The sequence below is a fragment of the Takifugu rubripes genome, chromosome 17 (genome assembly GCF_901000725.2).
Source record: "Takifugu rubripes chromosome 17, fTakRub1.2, whole genome shotgun sequence".
NCBI classification, from domain to species: domain Eukaryota; kingdom Metazoa; phylum Chordata; class Actinopteri; order Tetraodontiformes; family Tetraodontidae; genus Takifugu; species Takifugu rubripes.
The window spans coordinates 4,484,755-4,503,525 of record NC_042301.1 but is presented as its reverse complement, the minus strand read 5'-3'; the positions used below and the strand labels follow the sequence as shown (position 1 = coordinate 4,503,525).

The following is an 18,771-nucleotide window of genomic DNA, read 5'->3' as shown; positions in this document are numbered from 1 at the left end:
TGGTGTTGTAGTATACCAAACACTAAAAAAATCAAATAAAGGCCTCAAACATACGCTGACATGGTTTTAAGACACGGAAGCTTGGAGACCCGCCTTCAAAATGGTCTTACCTTGATTGACGTCTCTTTTAACCAATGGCTGATCAGGACGTATGGGCCAATCATCGCCGCCCTCGTCACAGCTTGCCTCGCGCCGTTGACGGAGCTGGCAGCATTTCAGCACCCGGGAGCTGTCCGCGTGCACGAGCAGCAGGTAAGCGGGGAAAACATGATCAGGTGAATGGTCTTGTCTCAAGGGCCACCTGTTTGGTCTCGAAAGGAAACGACGAAAGCCGTCCAGGCTGGTGCGTTTGTTTTTTTTTTTTGGCGTGGAAGCAACAAACCTGTCCTGCGATGAGCCATAGATTCGGCTGTTGCTGGAAAGCTCGGGCTCAGCAGATGCCTCTGCTCCTTTTCATTTTTCACGTCCTCCTTTGCGCACTTGGGGCGAGTCAGTGCAACCAGATGGACGTCTGCTACCCGTGACATGCGTTTCATTATGCATATCTGGCACCGAGACCCCCGTTTGTGCTGAAAAATGACAGTTGAATATATTATCGGCGCAGAAGCTTACAGTGATTAGCTCGGCGCATGTGCAGCCTGGCTGACAGCAACATGCCTGAGCTAATCTACCTGTTCTCCGTGACATAATGAAGAGAGCTTCAAACCCCTGCTGCAGTCTGCAGTAACAACAAAGATTCTGGGAGATAAGGAGACATTTAATCACACCCAGGCGGCCACAAAGGGAACATTGTGAATAGTAGCTAGCAGAGAAACCACACATCAACATGGTCACTTAGATGGGATGGAGCTGTTATTATATAGCTATTATTAGCATTTATTATTGACATCTAATGCGACGAGCAAGTGCCAGCATGGAGGTCTGTGCCATACTGGAGCTGCAGGGCATCCTGGGGAATAATCAGGAATAATCAGTATTCAAATCCCTGAAGATATTTATTTGGCTAGTTGCTGAGTTTAATGTGGGAGTTGACATCTCCTCTGTGCGTGTGTCCTCTATTTTTACACTAGAAAGTGAAGAATTAGGACGCAACAGGTGAGCTGCAGGAGTTCTTAGGACACTCGGAAGTAAACGATGCAATAACAGCTTTAACACATCTGTGGGGAATTTACACTGTTACTACGGCGACCACATGCATACGGAAACTGATTCGATCACCAACTGATGGTGATTTAAGAAGATTTGAGTTTACAGCACAGAAGAACGCCAGAGTTGTGTGACTGGTCACAGTGGCCTGTACTTCTCATTTTGTGTCTTGGTCTCTGTTCAGGTGTCCAGGTGACCATGGCAAAGGTAAAGCAGGTGGGCTTGCTAGCAGCAGGCTGTCAGCCCTGGAATAAAGACGTATGTGCTGCTAGCAGAGACCGATTTGCCTACTGCGCTACCCTGGCTATCTACATCTACCAGGTGTGTGTGGGTGTGTGTGTGTTCTGTTTCAACCGCCCGGCGTTACGTCTCATCCGCTGATGTCCTGTCCCGGCTGCAGTTCGACCAGCAGTATAATGAATTTAAACTGAGGTCCATTATGTCGGAACACAAGAGAACCATCACTGCCATCAGCTGGTGTCCCGGGAACCCTGACTTGTTCGCGTCGGCGTCGGCCGATAACTTGCTAATCATATGGAACGTGGCAGAGCAAAGGACGGTGGCGAGGCTGGACAACACAAAAGGTCAGCAGAGGATCCATGGCGGGGCTCATCGGGCCCCTGAAGGGTTGACATTTATCATTCATCTCTGCCTCCCCAGGCGTCCCCACCTCGGTCAGCTGGTGCTGGAACTCGGCTGACGGGGTGGCGTTTGTGTCCCAGCGTGGCCCGCTATACATCTGGGTCTACGGGGGTCCTGACCCCGGGGTTACCGTCCACAAAGAGGCCCACTCGTTCCTCTCGGACATCTGCCTCTTCAGGTGGCACCCCAACAAAAAAGGAAAACTGGTGTTCGGACACACGGATGGAAGTTTGTCCATTTTCCAACCAGGTGTGTGTGTTGTTTATTTAGTGTTGCGTTTCTTTGAATTCCTGAACCTGACTTGAGGTGTGTTGTCCAGGCAGTAAAAGCCAAAAGCACGTCCTGCGTCCAGAGTCCCTGGAGGGCACCGATGAGGAGGACCCTGTCAGCGCCCTGGAATGGGACCTGCTGTCAACAGACTATTTATTAGGTTGTGATCGCGTTGACATTGGAGCTGTCGGACGCTGCGTTTGTGACGCCTCAGTCTTTATTCTGAAAAGGTTCTGACGGCTAAAGCTAAAAGCGCGTCTCTCTCCCAGTGTCCAACCTCCATAACGGGATCCGACTGGTGGACAGCGAGGCCCTGGTGTGCATCTCGTCCTTCTGCTTCCCCTCAGCTGCTGCCTCGGTTCAGTGCCTGGCCTGGGTTCCTTCTGCGCCGGGCATGTTCATCACGGGAGGTGAAAGCTTTATGACATCATCACCACACACATTCACACTTACGGTCAGTTTATGGGGCTTTTCTGCCCGGACCTACTCACCTTTTCAGGGTTTTTCACGAGATGCACGTGGTTCTTTGTAGGGTAAATTTAAGTTGTTCAGAATCAGCTGAGCAGCAGTTAACCGAGGGGAGGTTTGATTACGTGTGCTTGTCGGTCAGACTCTCAGGTCGGGGTGCTGAGGGTTTGGAACGTCTCTCGCTCCACTCCTCTGGACAGCTTCAAACTGAAAAAGACGGGCTTTCACACTCTGCACGTCCTCAACTCCCCTCTCATCAAGAAAGGTAAAACCAAGAATGAAACTTCTGTTCTCATGTTAGTCACCAGGCGGCCTTAAAATGGTTTTAAGGACACACTTAGTCTACTGGAATCTTCTTTCCTGACTCCACAGCTCAGAGCTCCAGTTCTCCCAGTAAAAGTCAGCATACGAGTTCCACCAGTGAAGCGGTGCCTCCTCCGACCCTCTCCCAGAACCGGTCCTTCTCTCTTCCTCCTGGTCACGTTGTGTGCTGCTTCATGGATGGAGGAGTGGGGCTTTATGATATGGGAGCGAAAAAGTGGGACTTCCTGCGAGACCTGGTAATCTGTAATCCCACTAAAGGTGTACCGGCTGATAGAGGTATGCAGCTGTGGCCCTGTGGTCCAGACAGGTAAACTCCTTTCCATTTATTGTTTCCAGGGTCACGTGGAAACCATCTTTGATTGCAAATTCAAGCCCGATGATGCCAACCTGCTGGCCACAGCGAGTTTTGATGGAACCATCAAGATTTGGGATACAAACACGTTAACCGCCGTGTACACTTCCCCTGGAAATGAAGGAGTGGTTTACTCCCTGTCCTGGGCTCCAGGTTTGTCTCGCACACACACAAACGCATGTTATTATGCGATACCGTGTCAGTATATGATGTTAATGTTAATGAGATTTCTCTTGGGCGTTTAAGGGGACCTGAACTGCATTGCAGGGGCAACCTCCCGAAATGGAGCTTTTATCTGGGATGTCAGGAAAGGAAAGATCATCACCCGCTTTAACGAGGTTCGATTCTCAAAGCTGAGCTTTCAAGGAAGTTTTAAAGGATTGAAACGATCACCTAAACACTCGTAAACAGCTAAAGTGCAGATGCATTTTACAGCTCTTCCTCTTCTGGGATTGTAAACCACTATTATGAGCGGAGTAAAGGTGCATCTGTTTGAATAGTGTCACGGCCTTGCATGTTTTATAGTGTTCTTTGAGAGGCCAAAATCAAAGTCCGACTCAACACTTAATAAGACACTCTAAGCAGTTTGGCACTCGCGCTCCCCCTTGTGGCGCATCGAGGAATCGCTTATTTAAATATAAATAAACTGAAATTAACCTGAAAACATGTCATACAAGAGTACAGTGGTATTATTTTGAATCTTTGTTTAGATACAGTTTTATACAGCGCAGTATTTTTCTTCAAGGTTACGTTTTATTATTTTCCTGTATACTGCACATTTATGTTACTTAGCGTATGCAGGCAATAATAATTCAGATTCAGATTCAGGTCCTTTATTGATTTAGTAGCAGATTATGGCTACGTGGCCTAAAAATGTTGAGAACCACTGCTTTGAGTCATCCTCTTGTTAGGTTAAAGTAACACGCTCTGTCAGCAGATTTATGTTGTCTGTAGCTTTTTGCAACATTTCTCTCCTTGGTTATGTGCAGCTCCCATGAAGTGAGAAGTGAAACTTGTTTGTGTTATAGTTTCAAAACAAAAAGGACTTTGTGCAATGTTTAAGGCCTACCAAACACTGTGCGGGATCAGTCCTGCTTACTCACACAAGCAAATCATAAATAAAATGTTATTTTATACAATATAATCTTATAAATCAAGTTGTTGTCTCCCTCCAGCATGGTAAGAACGGTATATTCTGTATCTCATGGAGCCACAAGGATTCAAAAAGGATTGCTACCTGTAGCGGAGATGGTTTCTGGTAAGTGCGCATCTTTATCTTTATCTAATTTTGTTTATTAAAGGCGCCTGTCAGATCCGTTATTTTTTTAATGACAGTGTCATCCGAACCGTGGATGGTAAAATCCTCCACAAGTACAAACACCCTGCTGCTGTATTTGGCTGTGACTGGAGCCAGAACAACAAGTAAGACCTCAATAGACGACAATATGAGGTGTCTGGATGTGTCCCACCGTTCCTTCCGTCTCCGTCTTTCCAGGGACATGATAGCAACAGGCTGTGAGGACAAAAATGTGCGGGTGTACTACCTGGCCACAAGTTCTGAGCAGCCCTTGAAGGTCTTTACCGGACACCTCGCTAAAGTGTTCCACGTCCGTTGGTCTCCTTTGAGGGAGGGGATCTTGTGCTCCGGGTCCGATGATGGGTGAGTGCAGAATGTTGTGTAAATGTCTACGTTAGACAAAGTTGGAGAAAAGTGGAGTCAATGGCCCAAAGCGCCTAAACTAAAAAGGGATGGCTTCAGAGTCATCGTGAATGGCTCAGTCAAAGTCCGCACCAGAATGTCGACTCTCCCCGAGAGAGCAAACCCCCCCCCCCGAACAGATACGAGCAGCTGGTTGCCGTTTGGAGGACGTCTTATTGTGTGGCTCCATTATCTGGAAGGTTTCCTTTACATGGTTTTCACAAAAATGGTCTTTAGATTTTTCAGGCTCAATAATCAGAATTAATATTTTGACCACCACACCAAATTAGGACCAACATGTACTCATTGTTTCACACAGGAAAGTTAAGTTAGTGAGCTCTGAAGTTAATATTTTTCGGTGTGTGTGCGTTTACAGCACTGTTCGCATATGGGACTACACACAGGACGCATGTATCAATGTTCTGAGTGGACACAAAGCTCCAGTTAGAGGCTTGTTGTGGAACACAGAGGTTCCCTACCTTCTCATTTCAGGTAAGCAAACTATCTCAGGTGGCTGGGTTGCCTGGTCCTGTGTGCTTGGGGGGGTGGGTCACACCACCCCTGGGCGTGACCCTCAGGCATGTCTTCCTCTTCCTCTTCTCAGCAGCGATGGCGTTGCTGTTGTTGTTGACCTGGTGTGTGAACTGTTGTAGGTTCTTGGGATTACACAATCAGAGTTTGGGACACCAGAGATGGAACCTGTCTGGATACGGTCTATGACCACGGGGCTGATGTCTATGGTAAGACTCATCCTATGTGTGTCGATATATAGATATAGAATAGATAGATCCTTACTCATCACTCCCACACCCCCTTTCTAAAGGACTGTCTCGCACGTGTGAACAGGTCTGACGTGTCATCAGAGCCGTCCGTTCACCATGGCGAGTTGCAGCAGGGACAGCACGGTGCGACTGTGGTCGCTGACGCCGCTGATCACGCCGCTGCTCCTCAACATCATCACAGACCAACCCTGGGAGAAGATCACGGGAAACACAGGTGACGCGGGATCTGACTGCTTCTTGCCGCCCCCCGACACCTCATTTCAAGGTGCTGGTTGTGTTTACGCGCAGACACGGCGATGGTTCCTGGGTCATCTCCGTTGCTCTGTGGTAAAGTGTCCCGGGACATCAGGCAGGAGCTGGACAAGTTGAGTTGTGACATCAGGACCAAGAAACTGCGCTGGTTCTCTGAATGTTTTTCGGTAACTAACTCAGTGTCCAGTCTCTCGTTAAGTCTAGTGTGTTTATGTCTGAGGCTAATAGAGTTACAGTATTTCAGGTGAGAAGTGGGAAGGCTTTAAAACCTTTTTTCTTCCCGTTCCAGCCTCCGGGAGGCAGCAGCAATCTGTGGAACTTGGTGTCAGTCATCAACGGCCAGGACGACTCGCTGTTGCCAGCCAGCTACAACAAGGGAGTGATGCACATGAAGCATCTGCTCAAGTTTAAAACGGTGGGTTCCTTCTGCACAGGAAGCCTAAATATCCCCCTAACTGGTAGAAACAGCTCACATTTCTCTGTACAAAATGTTTCCTCGATCTAATATCTCAACCGAGGATGGATAAATGTATCTATATAGAACGTCACTGGCTTACTCCCTCCTACGCTGAAAAGATGGCCAGAAACAGATTTCACCAATATTTCAGCAAATGTAAATGCATCATATAGAATAATAGCTACAATGAATATTCTAGATTGCCAAAAGTATTGGGACATCAGCCTGTACACATACATGAGCTTTAATACCATCCCATGTGACATCTCAGCCTCAACTCTTTTACCTTTTTCCTTCACCACCCCGCTAACTAATTCTTCTCTTTCAGTCTGAAGCCCAGGAACTCACTATTGTCAAGATGTCGAAATTCGGAGGAGGCATAGGGGCTCCGAGTAAAGAGGAGAGGCTAAAAGAGGCAGCAGACATCCATCTGAGGCTGGGACAAATCCAGCGATACTGTGAATTAATGGTGGAGCTGGGGCAGGTATAGTGACCAGGAGCACCTGAGAACACATTACGGTCTCCATCTTCCACATCTGGCTCCATTTTGGGCTCAGTGCCAGACAGCCAGATGCAGCAACATTCGAGGTGTGGCGCATGGTTAGCATCACCGTTAACATCATTGTCTTTGTCTTTCAGTGGGAGAAGGCATTGTCTGTAGCACCAGGAGTGTCCATGAAGTACTGGAAGAAACTCATGCAAAGGTACTCTCAAACTTCTGAGGCGGCGGGTCATCGTCAAGCTCGGGCAGGTCGCACAGCCGCTCTGCTTCACCTGGAACTTAGATCATGTGACCTTTTCGCTTCTGCTGTTAGGATGGACATTAATGATACCAAAACCCTGTCGGTGATTTAAATGTGCTCATGTGGCAGGAGAGCCGACCAGCTGATGGCTGAGGACAACGACGAGGCCATCCCATATTGTGTTGCCACAGGAGAGATCAGAAAGCTGGTCACATTCTTTAGGGGCAGGGGGCAGCTGCTCGAAGCTTTAATAATAGCACAGGTACACATAAAACCTAACAAGAACGGCTTGAAAGTGATTGGAAACGATAAACCAGATCTTTGCTTTAGGGCGCGTGCGAAGGGAACATCCGCGTGCCCCAAAACTCGCCGGCCAACAACACAACAAATGACGTGGACAGCAGGCAGCATTACCAGAGGTTCGGATTTTATGACCCCCATTTGTATTTCAGCCAGTATTTAACTCTTAAATGTTGCGAAATTGCATGCCGCGTACTCTCTTCTGCGTGCGTTTGAATTTACAGATTTAGTTACGTCATACATGTGGTTCCAGACTCCTGTTTTCTGAGAAAAGCTCATCGATCTCACTGATGACACACAGCAGTAAACACATTTTATTGCTGATCACATGATCCCCCCCCCCCCACGTCTGTTCCAGTCTGCTTCATACGGTGAGTGAAGAGCTGGCAGAGTGCTTTTTCCAAGATGGCTGCTCTGTCATGGCGGCATGTTGCCACCTCGCTGTGGACAACATCAAGGTACTTTTCTCTGCATGTTTTCTCGTATTTGCTACAAATTGATATACATATTTTCCTAGAAAAATGAGGACATTTTGGCTGGTCCTCACAACTTCAAAGGGCTGTTTGAGGGTTAGAAGGTGGTTTTAAGGTTGAGGTTGGACTTGGGATGAGTTGGTATGGTAGAGTGCATTATATCTATGAAAGGCCTCAGAAAGATAGACGCACAAGAAAGAGTGTGTGTGTGTGTGTGTGTGAAAGATTATTGATAATCATAGATTGTGGGCTCTTCCAGTTGGCCATGTCCAGCCTGATTCGAGGTAATGAACTGGAGCTGGCGGCTTGTGTGGGGCTCGTGCTCGGAGAAGCAGCCCAGCAGAGCACAGAATACTGCCTGGAACTCCTGGCCAGAAAATACATGACCACCACTACCTGGTCAGTCTTTTTCCAAGATGCTTTATTGTCTGTAGTAAATTAATCTGCCTTTAACACAAAATTGTTTCAAAAAGGAAACAGAATCAACCAATGCCTTCTTTATAGTTAAATTAAGCAGGACTCAGACGCAGAGATTGATTAACAGCTTAATCTTATAATCCAATTATCCGAACCAAATTGCCTTTCAGCAGAGTGGAAGACAAAAACAAACCGTAAACTCTTAAAATAAAAGTCACTCCTGCTGTGGGAAATAAAAACTAATCAAGTCACAATCAGTCCCGAAGGAGGGGAAACAAAAGTTATGAAACCTAAACTCTAACAAAAGAACTCTCACAATCGGAGAGCTCCTCAACACTTAAGAAACCCTTCTCAAGATAATGATCTCTCCCTATGGAGGCAACGAACAGGACAAACAAAAGCAGCACAAACACATCACTTTGGCATACAGACAAGGTCGTTAACATAGCTGGCAGTGCACAGCAGCTCACTCCACTCCAGCACAGGACCAGGAAATACGCAGACTGTATATAGCAGGTACTTAGAAGGAAACAGATAAAAACAATCAGGAATCAGCGAAGAATCCGGCAGGTGACCTGAAACGAGAGGAGGTTAACATTTCAAAATAAAACAGGAAGTCACCAGAGAATGCCTCACCACGATGGGACACTTTTATGCCTGATATCACAATCAATAGAATTCAGCTTTTTGGGGCACACATTTGTAAAGAAATGAACATTTTAATACTGTTTGTCTGTTGTCTGCATATTTAGGGACCTGTCTGTCGACCTGCTGCAGATGATCCCCGACAACCACATTTTACTGGCCAAACTCTGTGCTTTTTACCCCGGAAGTGCTGCCGACATCGACCGGCTACACGAACAGGTGAGTGTCCGAGGCGTCTCGGCCCGGAGCGGCCTCGTGCATCGCGGCGAGCGTTTCTGATGATCCTAGTGACTGTGGTTGTATGTTTTCATTTAAGTGCGGTCTCCCTTCGTTAGAGGAGTGTCGGGCTTCGGCAGAAGCAGCCATTTGTGAAGGAGATGTCTTTTCAGCTGTTAAATTCCACCTGCTCAGCTCTGAACCGGAGAATGCCCTTCCCATGGGGATAGATTACGTCAAAGGTACTGATCCCAGTGATAAATCGGTTGCATCCCTGGAGTCACACAAGCCAAACAAGTAGATTTGTAACATGTAAATGAAGATGACAAACCAAACTTATAGACACGATGTAATAAATGGAGTCAGTTGCACCAAAGATTAAATATACAGCATAAATCGATCGAGTAATAAAATCTCTCTGGATTACTTCCTGATTAGAGCATCTGAATAATTCTGATTGGACGGTGGAAGAGGTCTGGCCGATCCTGGACCTGATGAGTTACATCAGAACCGATCGACTCGTCATGGCCAAACTGACTGTGTGAGAACATTTATCCTTCTTTGTGCTTTCATTCTCTCATGTGATATGCTGATAGTATGTTTACCATTCATGTGTGTGTGTGTGTAGAACTCGCAGTGAGCTGCTCATCCTGTGCGGTTATATCGGCGGTTTACTGGCCATCAGACGACAGTACTTGAGTATCGTTCCTGCTCTCTATGAATACACCAGGTACGTGTGTCACTGTCGTCTTTCATAATGTATATGAAATGTACGAGCACACTATTGCAGCTACAGTATCAGGACACTGGTGGATACCTGAGTTGTAGAGTGTGTGGGTGTCAGGACACTGTAGTATATACAGATATTTCTGTACATACACGCTGACAGGACAATTGTGTTGCTGTCAAAGGCAAAAAAAATGACTCTGCTGAAAGCCTCTAGAGCCTCCTGGGTAAAGAGGAAAGGAAAATGAGGCTGCTGGGATGCATCTGACCCAAATGTTGTGATGTATAAAGTACCTGCAGGATGGATGATGTACGTGAAAAAAAGGGACAGGATGTTGCTACTGTTGCTACATTATGACCTCAGCAGTTGGATGGATGGATGGATGGATGGATGGATGGATGGATGTTGAACCCGTGTTTAGCGCCGTTTTGTCTTTGTTTTTAGTCAGTTGTTGAAGAGGAGGGAGGTGTGTGTCCCCCTAAAGATTGAACAGCTGTCTGTGGAGCTGGATGCCTGGAGGGCCTGCACACAGTCTAACAACAGCAAGTGTGTCACACACACACACACACACACACGCACACACACACACAAACGCAAAAACACACCCGATACAGATATAATCCTCCCCACTCCCACTCACAACCCTAATCCTAACCATCACGTCTAAGCTCCTAACCCAAACCCTCCCCTTAACCTAAATTCATGTAATTCCTGATGACCACTGTTCCTGAGACACTGATAGTGTATTTTAGTGCTACTGTCTCTGTGGTTTTTTTCAGTCCTCCATCTGAATGTCAAAACGAGGCCTTTGTTTGCCTTCAGAGAAGAATCCAGCTTGCAGACCCAGGTAGGGTAACCAGTTCTGTAGCTTTTTCATGTTCATCACTCTTCTTGTGGAAACGGTGACGTAAAGGTTGAAAATGTCCTTCTCAGCTGTGATGGTCCTGTGCGGTGCTGATTATGTGATGGGCTCTAATCTCCCAAGCCACTCAGATGTCCAAGTGTCTTGTTTCACTGGAAATAGAATTCAGGTATGTGAGTGTGTGTGTGTGAGTGAGAGAGAGAGTGAGAGAGTGTGTGTTATTGTACTTACTGCTGGGTAATGCTGGGTAATACATTATGCCTACGGAAGCCCTCACAAAGTTAGAAGTACAAAGATATGTGTGTGTGTGTGTGATTGATTATTTATAGCACTATCTAGAAGAGTAGTGCAACATCAAGAAGAAAATAAACAAAACCAGAAAAGAAACATTAATAAAGTATATATCCGATTGTCCCTATCTTTTCTGAATAAGCTCCCTTTTTTGATTAACCAGGGTCCTGTGTTTTTACTGGAGGATGGTAAGTCGGCAATTTCTCTTAACGATGCTCTGATGTGGGCAAAAGTCAATCCATTCTCGCCCCTGGGAACTGGACTCCGCATCAACCCGTTCTAACTCGCACAGTGCTTCAGCTGTTACTCCAAATGTAAGGGGCCGAAAAATGGCACAATGTTACCGAGATAGTTTTAAACACAACCGCGGTGTTTGTAGATTTCAGGAGTCGAGAGCATCAAAGCTGCGTTCAGACAACCAGCACCAGTGAGTCCATAGTGGCCTTGCAGTTCTACCAGTCACCCGACCTTTTCCCCACAAATATGCTGACGCTGAGCTTGGTTTTGAGCACCTAAAGACAAACTTGATTGCAACAGATGTTTTTATATAAATAAAAGTGAGTTGATGTGAACGGTATGTGGAACACGCTTGAGACAGCAGATCCAGAGCCAACAATTCAATAAAGACAACAAATACTGACAAAAGCAGGCCCACACGCAGACTCTGGAACTGACTAGTGGCCAAAACTCTCAGACCTCAGATGTATTTAACAAATGCCTTTTCGTCACCACTTATATTGTCTTCTGTGGACTCGAATGCTTAAGACAGAGCTCAGTTTAGAAGCATCGGTATCGTTGCAGCATGTATCGGGGTGTTGAAGCTAAAAAAGTCGACAGGGCTTACCTCTGGAACACGGGAGCCCAAATGGATTACTAAACCTGGAGATAGGAGAGGGGGAAAAGCACATCGGCTCGGAGTGTTTATGTTGTTCTTGAACTGCGGCTGTGGGATCTGAAGGGGGAAGGGGGGGGTTCTGCAGATGTTGAGTCAAGCCAGTATATTTTCCCCCATATGCCACCATAATTTGCTACTTTAAAAAAAGACATTTGATTTTATTTAAAAAAAAATACAACCCACAATTGTTAAGGAATATTATTAAAGTACAGCATTTATGGCCATCACTGCTTCCATTTCCTGGGTCTGAAAAGTATTTGGACATTTCCTGTCATGTGGTGGTCAAATTTGTTTCCTTACTTTAAGGCAAATGTAATACAAAAAAGTTCTGAAGAGCTCCTTTCTGTGTGTAGATGTAGCATTCAAGCGTTTGACTGGATTAGCAGATGTTTTACACCAAAGTGGGGACAGATGATGCTCCCAGTCATCACACACATCTGGAGAGACGTTTTAATTCAAACACAGCAGCACATGACAAATGATTGTAAATCAGGCCTCAGTATCCAGGTGGACTCAAGTGTTATTAAATGTATTACTTTGTGTTAAATGTTCTGACAGTATTTTGTGCAGCTGCATGTTTTCTTTCAAAATAAAAGTGTTGAAACCTTGAGCCTTTCATGGGTCTTTCATTTGCTTTTTAACAAAACCCTAATGTTTATCTATAAATATTTGATTTTGTTAAAAATTTGTTTTTTTTATAAGCAACAATTAGGAAATATTAAGTTCTTAGTATGAAATATTTCTCATTTTTGATCAATTTATATGGTTGAAATTCCCTTTTTAGTAACATAAACTCAGCTACTGCAATTGCTTTGATGACAACACGGTTCAAAAGAACAGTTATAGAACTTTATTTAGTTTATTTCCAACTAATGCACACTGATTGCATAAATACTTTGTATATCTCGGCTAGCACTAAAAACAGATTATGTTTTTGTGACAGCTGTACCGTATTGGCCCGAATATAAGACGGTGTTTTTTGCGTTGAAACAACACTGAAAAAGTGGGGGTCGTCTTACATTCGCGGTCTAGACATTATACCCATTCACAACGCTAGATGGCGCCATATATATTTAAAGCGAATGCTGAACTTAACGTCCCAGGCCAAAGCGAACCCCTGTCACGAAGAAGAAAAATAAAAATAGCGGTAGCACGAAGAAGAAAAGTAAAAAATAGCGGTAAGAAAGAAAAGAGAAGAAAATAAGAGAAGAGATAACAGAAAATAGAGAAATGTAGCGACAATCTGGAGAAAAGTGGGTCGAAGATATAATCATTTGTTTCAGATGTACTGTAATTATTTTCTGTATAAAAATTACATTTGGTGTTCAAAAAGTCTTTTTTCAAACTTGAGTCTTGAAAAAGAGGGGGTCGTCTTATAATCAGGGTCGTCTTATATTCGGGCCAATACGGTATTAGTTTTGCTTATTTTGCATGCACTTGGCTTTTTAGAGCCTTTTTCTTCACTTTCTTCATATCAGTGTTTTGTGTTGGTGTATTGTTTGGACCAAGGATCAGCCAGTGGTTCTCATGTCTTTGTGCATCTGGGCTTCTCACTCTTCCATAGATCATAGCATATAAATAACAAGAAGTTACAACAGGTCTTTAGAAAAAGAAAAATATTGAAACCTGAATAAAAGATTTTATAAATATAGTCTTCCTCATATTGTGACAAAAGGTACAACCATCAGACGGTATATTTTAACAGCACATTGAAGTATTATGTGGCTAGCATTTGAGAAAAAAACTCAAGTTCTTTGTCGAACATCTCCATTTTACTACAGTTCTCATGCTGTGATCCGAGACTGGCAACAAGACTTGTTAATGTGCTGTATTCTTCTTCTCAGCAGCAGGAAGAAATCCATCTTGTCACGCAGACATGGGCTCATAGGTGTGAAAGTGGATCCCCTTGGAGCTGGTAATCTTCATCACGGCCCCGTTCAGGCTGGTGTCCTTGATCAGCCTGATCATACCCTCTGCGATCAGTGATGGCCTGTAAATAGGGTCATGAGTCAGTAGTCATCATTAATATCTGCATGAGTGCCACCCATAGGTCAAAGGTCATTTGGACCAACACCTTATCATCACCTTCAGCCGATTTTGCATCACCGTCCATACAACAACAATCTATAATGTAGCTACAATAGCCGCTAGCTTCAATTTAATATCTTAAAACCCATCTTTTTCCTTGGTTTTCTGACAGAGACTTTAATCCCGCAATTGTAGTTTTACCGTCTGTTTTATGTTCTTTTCTACTTATTTATATATAATGTACAGCCATGGTTGCTTTAAAGTGCTTTATAAATAAAGTTATTGTTCACTTACTCTAAAATGCCAAATTTGTCCATCCTGCTTTTGAAGTCGTCCTTAAACTTTACGAACTTGCCCATGTTGTCTTCGCGCTCCACCGAGCGCAGCAGAGCCGTGTTGACGAAGGCTGGGCACACAACGTTGATGCGCACACCGTAGTTGCCCTCAGCAGACGCGTCCTGTAAAAACAGAGTCATCCCGTGGGTACTTCTGCTCCACGAAATGTTTCAGAACGGGAGACCTCTGGGTCTTACCGCCATAGCTCGGGTGAAGCCAATGACCCCATGTTTCGTGGCAGTGTAGACGGGCTGATGAGGAGAGTGAAAGAAAGCTGAAATTTAGATTAGAAAAGGCGGTGAAGCAGGTAAGCAGCAGCTTGGTAACCCAGTGTTAATAGATCTGGCGTGCACGGCACCATCTTTGACACTGTGCGTGTTTCAGACCTAAAACATTGTGGCCCCGTCAAGCGAGTATACAGTATATATATATATATATATATATATATAAAACCTACCTGCCATAGAGGAGACATTGATAATGATGCCCCCGCCCTTCCCGTGCTCTCTACTCATGTGCTCCAGTGCCAAGTACGTCCCTCTAATCACGGATGTCTACACAGAAAAAAGATGGTCACAGTTCCTGTGCAGGCAAGGTCAGGAAGTATCTGCTGTTCGTGTCTTTATCTTACCAGGTTGACCTCAATGGTCTTGCCCCAGTTCTTCTCATTGTTGATGCCGGCATTGTTGATAACGATGTCCAGCTGACCAAAGGTGTCCACTGTCCTCTGGAAAGCATCTGATTCAAAAACCACATAGAGAAGAAGCTTAATTGATGTTAAAAAAAACAAACAAAATAAACACCATTTGTCTGGAGTCTTCAGTCAACCTAAAGAGAATTTTTTTAGGAGAACTCTTTTTAGGAGTTAGGTTTAGGGGGAAAACCAATGTAGGCATGGAGCATGAAACTCCACATTGAATGGTCTGAACTGGGATCAAACCATGGCTCTTTGTGCTGACTATGTTGAGCCCTTCACCAGTGTGCTGCACAACAACAACAGTTATAACAGTAGTGACCTCAGCAAGAAGAGCACCAATAATAATAAAAGTAGTAATAATAATATCCATCCATCCTTCCCTTCCTCCATCCATCAATCACTTTATCCGCATTGGTGATGCTCAACCTTCAGCTGGAAAAACACAAGAATAAATAAAACATTTCAACAACTATAAATGTCATTTGAAAAAGCAAACAGATAAGCTGCATTATTAGCACATTTATTATACAACAGCCATACATAACAATCCTTAGTCCAAGCATTGAGGTCATTAATAAACTGTTGGGGGTTTGTTACCTAGCTCAAGGGCACCTCTGAATATTTCTTAGACTTGCACGAGCATTTTGACAACAGTAGCTGTTGAGATATACGTTTCTTTAAATGCTCTGAAAAAACTTGTTTATTCTTTTGGTCAGTCAATGTTGACAAAGGTTGCTGAATAACTACAGAAATAATGTAGAAAATTTGAAAGAAAACTGTTGATTTCTCTACTCTCCTACTACGTGTGTCCTCTAGGGGGTGTTATAGTTTACATGTTCGGCCTGTAACTTTAAAAGCAAGTGAAAACCAGATAAAGATAAATGCATTGTTGTTTTATTTGCATGTATATGCATTTATGGAAGGTATTTTCTTTTTTAAATGAATCAAGTGCCTGAATCCTTTGTTTTCATCATCTGCTGTGACCTTGTTTCTCCCCATTCAACAGAACTGACAAGCTAAGCCTTTGTAGTATCAGTTTTCAATTCAATTCAATTCAATCTTTATTGATATGGCACTTTCCATACCCTGGGTAGCACAAAGTGCCTCACAAAGGACAAAAACAACAAAGAGAAACAGGAAAATCAAGAAACAAGAGAATCAAGAAGAAGGACAAGAAAAAACCTGACCCTCTCATCCCCACAAATATGCATACATGAGATATATCAGCACACACACTCATATACACACTCACACTCACACACAGATACGCGCATACTCATGCATACACACACTCAAACACACACACCCACATATACAAACAAGCTGAGACATGGCTGGGCACCGAGACCTGAGGCGAGGGAGATGCCACCTTTGGGGGGGGCAACCAGGCCGGGCGAGGCCACGGTCCATGACCACAGGGGGTACCGCCACAGAGACCACCCCGACCTGGACGGACAGGACGCTCCACACCAAGGCACAGAGCCCCCTCGCCACCCAGGCCAGAGCCGTCCACGGGACCGCACCCCCAGCTGTAGACCGGAAACATCTCCCAGCCTGGCAGGCCCCCATGAGGAAACACTGGAGCTAAAAACTGAAGGACTAAAACAGTAAAATGAGATAAAAGGTGTAAAAGCTGAAAAGTTTAACAGTGGAGCACATCTGATTGGAGGAATTGTGGCTAATATTGGCTCAGAACAGAGCAGCTTTATTCACTGGAATTTTGGTGGTTTCCCCATTTGAACTGTTTGAATTCACAACATCTGGAACATTTTAGTCTGATGGGCTTCAACCACATTTTTTCCTTGGCCTTCTTTTGAATATCAGATATAGAGACTCAATCTTTAAGCAAAATACCCACATCAAGAACATCAAAGTACTCACGCCTCATTACTGCTCTCAACAGTGCACATAACTGAAACATAAAATGTCCACTTTAAAGATAATGATGAAAAACAAGCTGTTACATTATCAAAATACACACTCACACACATACTCGTCTTGTACCTCTATCCTTGTAAGGACTTTCAAAGACATAATACATTAAGCAGGTAGCCTAACCATCACATAACAACCAAATGCTTATCCCTAACCCCCTAACCCAACCCCAGCTCTAACCTCAAACTTAAAACCATGCCAATAACAGTCCTTTCAATTTGTGGGGTCTGGCCTCACTTCCGAAACATGTCCTCATTTTGCCAGTAGAATACATTGGTGCTCAATATGTATCTAATACAAGAACACACACACACACACACACACACAGAGTTTCAGTTAGTTTCAGACAGTCAGCTGGCCACAACAGCACTATCAGCAGGACAGTCTACAACAACAAACAGCATTCCACAGGTAGACTGCAGGGATTCACTGATAAAAGATCTTTCACTCACTCTCTCTATCTCTCTCTCACACACACACACACACACGCACAAACACACAAACTCACTCACAGCATGCTTGTTACACCATCATATAGTGAGATAAACAGGCAGAACATGTCACAACGCTGCAGACTGAACAAGTCCCAGCGGGTCGCTTTGTAACTATTGTAGGTTTTCTGTGCAGCAACTCTCTCCAGGAAAAGAAAACCTGTGCCAGACATAGTGTCTATTGCTGCTGAAATATCAACTTTTAGGGAGCCCAAACAGAAACTGCTGGCTGGTTTGCAACAATGTCCCTGCAACTATAGATCACTTCCTGCTCTTAGGGTTTCAGTTTGTTAGCATTGTGAGGGTGAGAGGAAAGATGACCTGTGGCACAAGCATCATGTTTACGACCATCTGTCCCAATAAGCCTACCGCAAAAACAGACTTTAATATGAGAGGGCCAAAAAAAGAGTCAAATCTAGTTGTTTCTGCTTTGTCTGGGCAATTATTGTTTTCAATGTGTTTCTTTTAGAAGCCACTTTCCTGTTCAGGGAGTCAACAGCCCGAATAGGTGAGTGTTCATGCAACAGCTTTTGCGTTACCTCTCAGTGCGTCTCCATTGGACACATCACAGACGGCGAAGGTGCAGTTTCCCTCTCCGAACTCCAGATCCAGCTCCTCTTTGCACTTCTCCCCACAGCTCTGGTTCATGTCGAGTATGGCCACCTGGCTCAAAGAACTCTTTTAGTGCATGTTTACAGTGCCTTATTTAAAATAACTCCCCAGAATCTCTGCTTAACGCTCATAGGGTACGTTGTATTTGAAAAGTGGGTCTTGAGTCGAGTGAACAAAGTGGTCCACCAGCAGCCAGAGATGGTCAGATCATAAAAGGAAGCTTCTGAAAGTGCTCACCTTGACTGAGCTCTGCATCAGCGAGTGCACCACGGCTCTTCCAATTCCCTGGGCGCCCCCGGTCACCAGAGCCACCATCCCATTCAGAGACATGATCCCAGCAGCTGAACTAGTTCGTCTTCCTCTACTCTCTCCTGCTGTGCCTCAATGTTCTCACTGTTCCTCCCTCCAGCGTATGTTTTTACTTATTTGTGCGGTGGTTTTCTGTTCCTCCTTCTTGATCTCCCTCCATACACACATGGAGAGAGAGAGAGAGAGAGAGCAAGAGAGATAGAGAGAGATAGAAGCTAGATAAACTCAGTGGTACTATAATTACAGGGTTAAACACCTTGCTGTACCTGCCCTCCAGCTTGCCCCCCCTTGCCCCAACCCGTGTCATGTATCCGCCCAGTTTCTCCTAGTGTGTGTTTCAAAAAGGCAGCCTTGTGCAGAGCTGCAGCCATCACACCGCTGCCTCTGTTTGTCTTCTGGTCA

At 44.8% G+C, this 18,771-nt stretch overlaps 2 protein-coding genes across 4 annotated transcripts; one reads left to right on the top strand and one right to left on the bottom strand.

Annotated features, from left to right (window-relative positions):
• Nucleotides 1-195: 195 nt before the first annotated feature.
• Nucleotides 196-12,279, top strand: wdr17 (WD repeat domain 17). Of its 3 annotated transcripts, XM_003972109.3 has the most exons (33): nt 196-252; nt 1,331-1,467; nt 1,547-1,730; nt 1,807-2,037; nt 2,108-2,218; nt 2,328-2,468; nt 2,669-2,791; nt 2,899-3,086; nt 3,187-3,355; nt 3,449-3,540; nt 4,378-4,460; nt 4,538-4,624; nt 4,698-4,862; nt 5,278-5,393; nt 5,555-5,641; nt 5,748-5,897; nt 5,972-6,102; nt 6,225-6,350; nt 6,721-6,876; nt 7,032-7,096; nt 7,265-7,397; nt 7,466-7,554; nt 7,794-7,893; nt 8,168-8,307; nt 9,078-9,189; nt 9,287-9,428; nt 9,625-9,727; nt 9,815-9,916; nt 10,358-10,459; nt 10,693-10,760; nt 10,847-10,944; nt 11,230-11,380; nt 11,446-12,279. In XM_003972109.3, exons 2-32 carry the CDS (start codon nt 1,345-1,347, stop codon nt 11,347-11,349), a joined length of 3,837 nt encoding a protein of 1,278 aa, XP_003972158.1. In that variant the 5' UTR covers nt 196-252; nt 1,331-1,344; the 3' UTR covers nt 11,350-11,380; nt 11,446-12,279. The 3 variants fall into 3 exon arrangements, with proteins under 3 accessions (XP_003972158.1, XP_029706803.1, XP_029706804.1); XM_029850943.1 differs by having other exon boundaries at nt 11,230-12,279; XM_029850944.1 differs by having other exon boundaries at nt 203-252; nt 1,339-1,467; nt 11,230-12,279.
• A 1,301-nt stretch (nt 12,280-13,580) lies between these two features.
• On the bottom strand, nt 13,581-18,642 carry hpgd (15-hydroxyprostaglandin dehydrogenase). Its single transcript, XM_003972084.3, has 7 exons — nt 18,298-18,642; nt 17,988-18,111; nt 14,957-15,063; nt 14,783-14,879; nt 14,523-14,599; nt 14,284-14,447; nt 13,581-13,951 (listed from the first exon to the last, which is right to left on the bottom strand). Exons 1-7 carry the CDS (start codon nt 18,388-18,390, stop codon nt 13,828-13,830), a joined length of 786 nt encoding a protein of 261 aa, XP_003972133.1. The 5' UTR covers nt 18,391-18,642; the 3' UTR covers nt 13,581-13,827.
• Between the last annotated feature and the right edge of the window lie 129 nt (nt 18,643-18,771).